At 35.8% G+C, this 11,526-nt stretch overlaps 2 protein-coding genes across 2 annotated transcripts; both read right to left on the bottom strand.

Annotated features, from left to right (window-relative positions):
- Nucleotides 1–2,802: 2,802 nt before the first annotated feature.
- Nucleotides 2,803–4,122, bottom strand: LOC128199618 (gastrula zinc finger protein XlCGF26.1-like). The gene has a single exon (XM_052889852.1). It carries the CDS (start codon nt 4,120–4,122, stop codon nt 2,803–2,805), a length of 1,320 nt encoding a protein of 439 aa, XP_052745812.1.
- Nucleotides 4,075–9,063, bottom strand: LOC112047130 (zinc finger and BTB domain-containing protein 11-like). The gene is made up of 2 exons (XM_024084081.2): nt 5,784–9,063; nt 4,075–4,280 (listed from the first exon to the last, which is right to left on the bottom strand). The coding sequence occupies exons 1-2, from the start codon at nt 8,999–9,001 to the stop codon at nt 4,226–4,228; spliced, it is 3,273 nt and encodes a 1,090-aa protein (XP_023939849.2). The 5' UTR covers nt 9,002–9,063; the 3' UTR covers nt 4,075–4,225.
- Nucleotides 9,064–11,526: the final 2,463 nt, after the last annotated feature.

Genomic DNA, 11,526 nt, shown 5'->3' with positions numbered 1-11,526 from the left:
AACAATTTGTCTTATATCATAATTATACATTTAATAAATGCTAAATTATAATATTCATTTAATGTTGTTGTTGTAAGTTTTTACGCTAAAATTTAAACTAACATATATATAACAAGTTAAAATTTGAAATTCCTAAATTTCATCATGAATTTAACTGGAATATGTCAGAAATCAAAAAATCATAGTCAAACTAGGAACCGGTAAAATTATTACCTACTGCTTAGTTAAGAGTTTCAATACAAAATCACAAAACTAATCCATAACAAGTTAAAATAAAAAAAAATCAATTACTTTTTTAACAGAGAATTTATTCAGCTTTCTGCAGCTTCAAATAGCCAATTTAATAAATACCTAATACACTAAATAAAACCCCTTTATTAAATACCCCTCTCTAATAAATTTGCTGAATTCAGATAATTCATCCCCTTTTCAAACAGCGAGCTGGTCTAATCTTTGGAACGGCTGAACCGATTTTAAATAAACTATAACTGCATTGAGAGAACCTTCTCTATGCAGTAATAGTTACTTAGGCAACATTTATGCTACTTTTTTAACGCGAAAAAATTATTATTGAATGTATTTGTAAAAAAAATAATTTAACGCGAACAAAGTCATGAGTATCCGTTAGTTTAAAAATAAAATACTTGAAGTAATTGTAGTAAAAAAAAATATAATTAATACACTGTAAAATAAGCCCACCAACCCGCATTGAAGAAGCGTGGTGGAAACTCCTATATGGAGAGGCCTGGCTATGCAATGGGCCGTTAAAATAGGCGGATTAAATAGATGACTTAAGTATACAAAATGCTAAAAAAAATATTTTTTTTTTTTAATTTTAATATTTAAAAAAAAAAGAATAAAAAAAATGAATTATCTCTACCTAACACCAGAAATACATGTCTAAAGAATACCTGAATATCATAGATCATAGACATTAAATATTATTTTTAACACTAAAACATTAACCTATAAACTATGTATTTCTTATCCGTGCTACAGACGTTCAGTTTTAACTTTCCCGTCAAAATGTACAGTTAAAACTGCGCAGTTAAAACTGAAGGTAAACAGCCCCTCTCATTACACTGTACAGTACATACAGTACACTGTGACCGTACTAAACATACTACTTTAAACGTTGGAAAACTCATAGTTTCCGCTCGAGTGTTGGAAAAGTCATATTTTGTAATAACAACCTGATTTTTAAACGCCTTCCATCAACTGACAAAATCACATTCCACATCACACTAGTATTAAAAAAGACGAAAGTTTGTGTTGCTACTACTAGAGCGATATTTTCGAGTCTTTTTCTCGTCCCGAATAATTCGTGGTCTTTGGTCTACAGGTAGAATAAGGGTACTCACTTATACTAGAGAAACAGAATGCGACATCGCTTTGTTAATTTCGCCTATACCCAATGGTCAAGGGACTTGCCACTGATTCTACAAAATCTATGGAGTATTTTAGGAAATAAATTCAGATATTAATATAAAAATGGCTATATTATGTTCCTTTCTTGCCTAACAGTGTTTTTGGTTATATGTATAAACGATAAAACACGATCATCCTAATACTAGTAATATTAATACTCGAAGTAACACCGGCTACAGACAGTCAAGTACACAGCGGTGTGGGTCGATGTGGGAACATATCGAAACCGCACCAATAGCTTATTTCTAAACACTGAGAGTGTATGGCTGGCGTAATACATTAAAATAAAGAGACAGTTCTTAGCTATGTACAACAAAAACCATTAAAGTCAATCGCAAGATACCGGTTTTTCCATTATTGTAAAAGAAGTTTGATAAAATGACATCTTCGGGGATTTTTTAAAGTTTTCCATTTAGGCGGCCCCTAGACGATCAATTATAATTGCACTACTAGCGGATACCCGCGACTTAGTCTGCGTGGAATTCAGTTTTTGGCAATTCTCGCGGGAACTATTGACTTTTTCGGGATGAAAAATAGCATATGTATTTTAAAGTAAAATCTATTTCCTTTCCAAATTTCAGCCAAATCGCTTCAGTAACCGCTGAGCAAAAAAGGAACAAACATACACACTTACACACAAACTTTCACATTTATAATGTTAGTGTGATAGTTAACCGTCTAGAGCCATCCCACTAATATTATAAAGGCGAAAGTTTGTGTGTAAGTGTGTAAGTTTATTTGGTCTTCTTTTACGGTGCGGCTACTGAAGCGATTTTTCTGAAATTTGGAATAGAAATAGATTTTGCTCTGGATTAACAGATAGGCTACTTTCATCCATGGAAAAATTTATGGTTCCCGCGGAATTTGTGAAAAACTGAATTGCACGCGGACGAAGTTGCCAGCGTCCGCTAGTTGACAACATTTTTCCTTTGCGCCGTGTAGGGTCAGTATTGCAGAATATTTTATTGTCCGACTGAAAACTAAAACAATGTACTGTTCGTATAATCAATACATATAAAAATGTGTCTGGCTGTGATTTTAAAATGACTATTATGTAATTGAAAAAAAAAAAGAAACAAAGTCCGCGTTCTTTTAAGTGCTTAAGTTATTTACGATACTAAAACACAACCAGAAATTTGATTTTAATTTGTCTGTCTGTCCGCCAGTTGGGCAATATAATTGATTGTTCGTGTAGTGTTTGTGTATATATACACCGGTAGTGAGAGAAAGGGGGCAGTCTGTCTCTGGCAACGAGAGAAGGCGGACGTGTGCCGATGGCCATTATAGTGTAGTGGTGAGACAGTGACTTACTGCTATTACAGTAAGGACAAGGGACCTTACAGTTCGTATTCAATATTAATATGCGCAATAAAGTTAGGGACCGTAGCTTGCATCGTGTTGATTTGTCATCACGCCGTCATCAATCTCTCCATGCACAGTCCGCAAATGTCCGCGCCAACTGCACTTCTGCACGAACCCTCGGCCGCAATGCATGCAAACAAACCGCCTGTCATTCATATGTATTCGCATATGCTCGGTCAAAACACATTTCCTACCGAACCACTTCAAACAGACATCGCACTGGAAATCCTTCTGCCCTGTATGCTTCAACATGTGATTCTTCAACAACGCTCCGGTAAAGAACTTCATATCACATTCGCTGCATTGGAAATTCCGTTCCAGTAAGTGATACTTTTTAGTGTGTATCCTTAAAGCTTGTTGGCTGGGGAAGGTTTTGTCACAAGCCAAACATTTCCTGATAACTGGAGACATTCCGTGGACGGCGATCATATGTAAATCCTTCAGGCGGCCGCCTGTGAATCTCTCCTTGCAGATGCCGCACTTGCTCGGCAAATTCATGAATCTGTGGACTGCATTCATGTGTGTTCTTCGTCTCTGGGGATTCTCGAACACTTTGCTGCACTCCCCGCATTCGAACGAGCCTTTGGTGTGAGTGTCTTTGTGTGACAACATCGCTCTGCGACTGACGAAGCCCGCGTCGCAGATGTCGCAGACGAAATTCCTGAAATGCGTGTGCATGTGTTCCAAAAGGATCTTGTATTTGGTGAAGAAGAGAGAACACAACGCACACTGCAGTTGTTCACCGCCAAATTTGAACGGAACTATCTGGCACTTCACCTCTGTGTGCAGTCGCTTTTTGTGTTCATTTTGCAAATGATCAAACAATTCGTCTACTGTGTCGATACTTGTATCGCAAATTGTACATTTCAACAACGTGATATCGAGCTTCAGTAAAAATGCATCAGGTCTTTGCTTCTTCATGAATTCAATGATATCGTGAGCGTTTTTATGCTTCATCAACGAATGATCTTTCAAATCAGCTGGATTCACGAAGTTCTCGTTACAAAAGCAACACATATAAGAAAACCCGTCGTGACTTCGTATCGGCGTTGCTGTTGTGTGCGTTAAAAAGACTTCTATATTTATACAATGCATCTGTCTTTCAGTAATAGGTCGGTTATCATCTATCTTTTCCGGTAACTTAGGAGGTGCTTTCTTTCGCTGAGCTTTGTTATTCTTTTTAACCACAGCTCTATTTATTCCAATTGCAGGGTTAAGAGATTTATACACACCACCTACTACAGTGATGTTAGATAATTTAGCTATTGCGGTGTAATTTTTAGATCTTTTCACAGGTTTGGTTAAACCTTTCACTATACTTATGTTAGGCATTTTAGATAGAGCGGTTACAATTTCTGGAATTTGTGTTTCTTGCTTTGCCTCATCTTTAATTATTCTATTCTCCGTTTCTATTTTCTTGATTACATCTTTAATATTACTCTTCTTGTCGTCCGCTATTTCGCTTTTGATGATCAACTGATGAGGGCCACCTATAAAGAAAATTTTTGGTTTATGTAAGTTTAATATGTGTGTTGCTCTTTCGGAAACAATTTTCAACGTTCATTGTGCAGTTCCAGTTGTGGTAATACTTAAAATGAATATTTAAAATTTAAAAGAAAACCGTGAGAGGTCTGTGGGCCCCGGTCAAAACGATGTTCCTTTCGCTTTTTAGCAGAGGTAGAAAAATTTAAGATAAAATATTTATTATTTATGAAATAAATATTGATTAAAAATTGAACACTGAAGAATTTGATAAAATTAAGTATATAATGTAATATTTTTTTTAGTTTTAAAAATAAACATCAGAAAAAAAAGTCTCAGTACCCCTTTTTCGGACTCGCTTCCATCCGTTCAGAGCATGTGACACGCGCTATGGAATTTCGTTCCAGTAGACTGACTTCTAGACGACTTAGTGAATTTAATGGTTGGTGGTAAAGGCAAAGGAGATGGTCCTAAATTGTATGATAGCCTAGGCCTGCTCATCTATACTAATAATATAAAGAGGTAAAGTTTGAGAGGTTTTGAGATAATCTCTGGATCTACTTAACTCATTTTGAAAATTCTTTTATCAATAGGAAGCCACGTCAATAGGTCAGTGCTTTGGGCTTTTATTCCCGTATTTCCACGGGAACGGGAACTACGCAAGTGAAAGCATAGATCGTCTTTTTAATTAGATCTGGCATGGGCTCCATATAAATTTGGACCGTCCCCATTGTCAATTCATTTTTGTTTTAACTTACCAACTAACAACAATAAAAAATTAAACAACAACATGCATGAATAATAAGCTTTATTATAGAAATTTTCAAAAAGTACGCAATTTAGTGTAATTTCTTCAGCGGCGATTTTATTCAGACACTTTTTATCCACAACTGTATATGTACTCGTATATTACATGAAACAACTGATATTGTTTGTTTAATTTCCTAAAAAAAATAGTCCAGTAGTTTTAGGCATTTATGACCAAGTATCAGATTAAAGTTTTTGAGACACGAACGTGAATGGTATGGCTCTTGAAAGGGCACAAATCTTTCCCTGTTACCAGCGTTGCCAATGCTTATTGTCCGGATTCCCCAAAAAACTAAGTGAAATTCCCCTAATTCAGGGACAGTATAATTTTTTCCCCCACGTTTAGAAATAAACGAAAAAAGTGATAATAATGCAGTTTTTACTGATATTTTTAGGGCTTTTGTACATATAGTTAAACATTTTTCTGGGACATATTAAAAATTACACTGATTATAGTGAAAATTTGTTCATAAATCTCCAATGAGTGTTGTGACGTTGTTAGATGAAGAATTAAATAACTCCCATTATTACAACAAATTTCCACATGTGGGGAACGGTCCATAGTTTACTCGTAGTTCAAATTCCCTGCAATTCGCAGAATTCCCCACAAATTGGCAACGCTGATTGTTACGTCCAATTGACATTGCCAAAACATATAAATCACAGGTCTATCTACCACATTTAGACACACAAGCAAATAGTACCTGGATGGTGCATAGTACTTGGCGGCAATTGTCTTCTTCAACTTGTTTTCCTTCTTTCCGCGAACAACGGTACGCACTTTTGCTGGTGCATTGCACTTGGCAGCAATTGTCTTCAACTTGTTTTCCTTCTTTCCGCTAACAACATTACGCACGTCTTCTGGTGCATTGCACTTGGCAACAATTTTCTTCTTCAATTTTTTTTCCTTCTTTCCGTGTACAGTTTGCACGTGTTCTGTCCAGCTCCATTTCTGCACGAACCCTTTATCGCAAAGATGACACGTGTACAGCCAATTGTTCATATGGAGACGCATGTGCGCGGACAAAACAGTTTTTCTGGCAAACAGTCTCGAGCAATAGTCACATTGGAAATCTTTTACGCCCGTGTGCCTTAAAGTGTGGCTTCGAAGTTGAGCGCCGGTAAAGAAGGTCTTTTCGCACTGTGTACATTGATATCTCCTTTCCATTAGATGGTATTTTTTAGTGTGTATCCTCAACGAGTATTGGTTCTTGAAGGACTTCTCGCACGCTAGGCATTTAAAAAAAATCGGCGACTTCCCGTGAACTGTGCTCATGTGCTGATCCTTCATAGGGGTGCTCGTGAATCTCTCGTTACATATCTTACATTTGTTCGGCAGATTTTTGAATCTATGAACTGCTGCCATATGCAGTTTCAATCTACGCACGTTTTCGAAGACTTTGTCGCATTTGCTGCATCCAACGGAGCTTTTTTCGTGAGATTGTTGGTGACACAACATCGCCCGTGAACTAATGAATCCCCTATCGCAAACGTCGCACACATAGTTTCTGTAATGCGAGTGCATGTGTTCCAGTAGGTTTTTGTACTTAGTATGGAAGAGCGAACATATTGCACATTTGAATCCTTCACTTTCAAAATTAAATGGAACGATTCGATTCTTTACATCCGCATAGAGCCTTTGTTTGTGTTCATTTTGCAAATGATCAAACAAATTATCAACTGTGTCTATTTTTTTCTCACAAACTGTGCATTTTAATAGTGTAACATCAAGTTTGAGTAAGAAAGTACTGGGTCGAGTTTTCTTGATATATGCACTGATACTTTTTTTGTTCCTGTGATTTTTGGACGTATGCTCTTTTAAATCACCTGATTTTGAGAAGCCTTCTGAACAAAAGCAACACAAAAAGTCAGAACCGTCATAATGTTGAATTGGTGTTGCGTTCGAGTTTGTCAACAAGGTTTCTAGATTTAAGCAATGCTTTTCTTTTTCAGGCACTATTTTAGGTTTGTTTGCTTTATCTTTATTTACTGTGTTATCCTTTTTAGTCACAGCTTTTCTAGCTACTGGCTTATTAACCTTATCAGAAATTCCTTTTCTGGATTTTTTGTAAGCCGTGATAAATTTCTTTAGTTTTGTGTTTACTCCAACAGGATTTGATTTTTTCTTGGTTATATTTAAATTGGGCTTTTTGGTATTAGTATTTGTAGTTTTTGCGATTGGAACTGATCTTTTAATAGCTTCACTCTGTTTTGTACTTTCATTTGTGTCAGGCAATGTAACGGCACTTTTTGCTATAAATTCATCTATTTGCTGAATTTCATCATAATCTTCGAAAGACGGTTCCTCCATCTCATCGTCGGTCATTTCTTGTTTGACGTCCAACTCAGGATTCAATTTTACAACTTTACCAGCCATATTCAAAGTGTCCTTTTCCGGTATTACGACCATGGTGTTATCTTTTAAGTTTGTGTGAATGCGAACACGCTTAGATTTTTTCTCTGCAGATGTAATTGAGTCAGGCTTTGGAGCACTAATGTTAGGTGTTGTAACGCTATTCTTTGCTATATATTCAACAAATCTTTGGATTTTATCATGATCTTCAAAAGAGTGATCCATCTCATCATCAGTCATATTTTCTTCTTTGATGATCAACCCAGGATTTGATTTTTGATCCACAGTTTTTAAATTTGTATTAATTTGGGCAGATTTAGATTTTTTCTCTGCATATATACTTGAACCAGGCATTTGAAAACCAACGTTATTATTTTTTACTGTTGGAGCGGTTCTATTAGCAGGTTCACTTTGTGTTGGACTTACAGTAACGTTAGGCACTGCAACGGTGTTGTATGCTATATATTCATCTAATCTTTGAATATCATCGCGATCTTCAAATGGGTCCATCTCGTCGTCAGTAATTTCTTCTTTGATGACCAACTCAGGATTTGATTTTTGTACTGTATCAGCAATCACTTTCACTGAGCTTTCTTTTAGTTTTGTAATAATTTGGGCAGGTTTAGACTTTTTTACCGAGGTTATATTTAAATTTGGCGTTTGAATATCGGTGTTTTTATTTTCAATAACTTCAGCGGATCTTTTGTTAGGTTTACTTTGAATTGGGCTTACAGTTATATTAGCTTTTGTGACGCTATTGTTTCCAATAAATTCATCTGTTGTCTTGGTTTCATCGTCGGTAGTATCTTCCCTCTCATCATCGGCCATTTCGTTCAACTCACAATGTGTTTTATTAATCTTATCATAGGCGCTATTTTCGTTTCGTTTATTATTAATACGAGCACGTTTAGACTTATTTTTGAACGATATTTTCAAATTAGGTGATTTAAGGTTAGCATTTTTATTTTTTTTAATTGAAACGGATCTTTTAGCAGGTTTACTTTGAATTGGATCTACAGTTATTTTAGACATTGTACCGCTATTGTTTTCTATGCATTCATTTATTTTTTCGATTTTATCAGTAGTTGGATCTTCCCTATCATCATTGATTATTTCACGTGTAACGTTTAACTCACGACGGGGTTTGTTAGTTTTATTAGAAATCTCTTTCACAGTTGTTTTGTCAGATATAACCATGCTGTTTTTGTTTCGTTTATTGGTTGTACGGGCAGATTTAGACTTATTCTTTAAAGAGGTTTTTGAATTGAACGATTGATTGATTGATTGTATTGGGGCTACAAATATATTAGGCATTGTAACAGTATCGTTTTCAATATATTCATCATCGTTTTCGATTTCATTGTTAGTATCGTTATAGTTTATGTTTCGTTTCGTATTAATACGAGATACGTTAGGCATTTTCTCTAAATTTTGAGAAAATCTTTCAGCAGGTTTACTTTGTATTGGAGCTACAAATATGTTAGGTATTACAACGGGATTGTTTTCAGTATATTCATCTAGTTTCTCGATTTCATCATTAGTAGGATCCTCCATCTCATCATCGGTCATTTCACGTTTGACGATCAACTCATGATGGAAACCTTGAAAAGAAAATGAACTATTGAAATTCTATTCTATTATCTACGAGTACATTTCCAGTTTTGAACATCAATTGAGATATCATTAGACCAGAAGTATATAAATTAAAAATTCAACGAACAAATAGATGATGTGCTAAAAAGATGCAATCTAGAATAGAGACAAACTTTTGATATTTGAGCATATTTTAAAATCACTTAATAATGGTCATACGACAAATTAAAACACCTCATCTTATAATATTAACCATTTTTTATTGATAAGGATATAATGACATTCAACTAATGATTTTAAACTTATGTTATTTAAACGGGTACATACCACGATAAAACGACGAGATTTTTATTGTCGATATTTCGACCCAGTTGCATGGATCGTGGTCACGACGGGACTGAAGTTGCGAGATGAGAAGTGAAGTCAGCTGTTAGGGGCAGAATCGATCTACCCTCTTTCTTGTTCTTTTTCTTTTTTCAACAACCTCCCGTTTTTGGCTGTTTAGGCAAACCACACTCACGACATCGCTTTTGTTACTATGCGTATCGCGGCACCCTCTTGGTTTGCACAATTCTACCACCGGGTTCCACTCGCTGGCTAGTTTTAAACCATCTTCCCGATTGAAATTATTGTATTTTCGAATTGCGGGACGACCCGCAAAAGTCTGCGATAGCTGATCACATTCTACAACCGGGAATTAAACATTGGATTGAGATCCATAATCCACGCATTATTTCCACGGACCGCCACTATATACCCCGAGTAGTTCGAGAAGCCATTGAAATTCGAAAATACAATAATTTCAATCGGGAAGATGGTTTCAAACTAGCCAGCGAGTGGAACCCGGTGGTAGAATTGTGCAAACCAAGAGGGCGCCGCGATACGCATAATAACAAAAGCGATGTCGTGAGTGTGGTTTGCCTAAACAGCCAAAAACGGGAGGTTGTTGAAAAAAGAAAAAGAACAAGAAAGAGGGTAGATCGATTCTGCCCCTAACAACTGACTTCACTTCTCATCTCGCAACTTCAGTTCCGTCGTGACCACGATCCATGCAACTGGGTCGAAATATCGACAATAAAAATCTCGTCGTTTTATCGTGGTATGTACCCGTTTAAATAACATTCATAATGACATCAATACTGTACTGCTATATAGTAATAAAGTCACGACAACACAATACGTACACAGTACACACTAAATTAAATTTGCAGTCTCAAACCACATTCCTCATCCCAACACCGATTTATGTCATTGACATTTTATCATTCATCATCTACCTCACCATGTTTTTGTCCGCGCATTACATTGTCACTTCGTCCAAAGGTAGTTTTTCTCTACAATATCTTCGTTTGCATTCTTATGCGTTGCCGGTGCCAAATGATTTGTATGAAAATTTCCTTCTAATACTGCGCTGATTCTTCGCTGTAAATATTGTGGTCCTTCATCTGGTTGCTTTTTAACTTCTAATAACTGATTACATTTATATGCATCCTCCTTTCTTGGTGTGGTTTTTAAGACTATAGCACAAATGATATTCAGTTTGATTTGTGCTTTAAGGTTTATTCTTCGTCATTCATACACACGCAGTCAAATCTCACAAACGTTGTTTTTCTATATGCATGTTCTCATAGGATTTTGTATTTTTTATAGACAAAGCGACACATAGAAGTTTCACTCTTTAAAATTGCATCGATAAAAATCTGATCCTTTATCCACATCATATCACCCAAATAGATCTGCTACATCAAGGGTATAATACAGAAGGCTTATTCTTGAGACTGAGCGTATTGTGAGGAGGTTCCTCACTCTGAAGGTTGCTTGGGCACTCAAATTTCCCGCAGCGGCAAGTTAATTATTTTTATAAATTTTTAATAGTGTTTTGTACTATATGTATATTGTATTAACATTGTTAAAAATTAAAAAAGGACTAATTAATAAATGAGAGTAAAAATTTAAATTTTATTTTGGCTGGAAGGCTTCGGTCGTGGCTAGTTACCGGTAGGCAAAGACGAAGCAAAGCGATTTAGCGTTCCGGTACGATGGCGTGTAGAAACCAAAAAGGGGTGTGGAAACAAAATTACAGTATTTAGTTTTAGAAATCTTAAAAGGGACGAATTTAACTAAAAATCATAGATTTTCCTCGATACTTTTAGCGCTGCTTTCTATCTAAATACTCCATTCTATTTTATCCATAGAAATTAGTCTTTATTCTGCCCCCAGGTCAAATTTAAAACTCATCTAAATATACGGCTTGGCCGTGAAATATTGACAAAAAGACAGACAGGCATATAGAATATTTTATTGTTAAATTAATCACTCGAAATTTTCAAATTGGTAGTAGTGGTGTACTCTCAGAGACTTACCCTAGTCTCACTGGTCAGTTACGTATTAAATACTTCTTTGCTCACTACGCCCGTCTGTAAAAAAGCGTCTTTCAACAAATTTTGGTCGAAAGTACAACTCTTTATAATATTTCCTCAATGATGAGAGGAAATTAAATT

Source organism: Bicyclus anynana, chromosome 26 (assembly GCF_947172395.1).
Source record: "Bicyclus anynana chromosome 26, ilBicAnyn1.1, whole genome shotgun sequence".
NCBI classification, from domain to species: domain Eukaryota; kingdom Metazoa; phylum Arthropoda; class Insecta; order Lepidoptera; family Nymphalidae; genus Bicyclus; species Bicyclus anynana.
This window is presented reverse-complemented; position numbering and strand designations above follow the sequence as displayed.

What these genes read in the sequence shown, in the direction of transcription:
- LOC112047130 (XM_024084081.2), bottom strand. Translation starts at nt 9,001, where the DNA reads ATGACCGATGATGAGATGGAGGATCCTACTAATGATGAAATCGAGAAA. An exon ending in AAGTACTATGCACCATCCAG is followed by an intron (nt 4,281 to 5,783) that starts GTACTATTTGCT and finishes TTTTCTTTATAG; the next exon opens with GTGGCCCTCATCAGTTGATC.
- LOC128199618 (XM_052889852.1), bottom strand. Translation starts at nt 4,122, where the DNA reads ATGCCTAACATAAGTATAGTGAAAGGTTTAACCAAACCTGTGAAAAGA.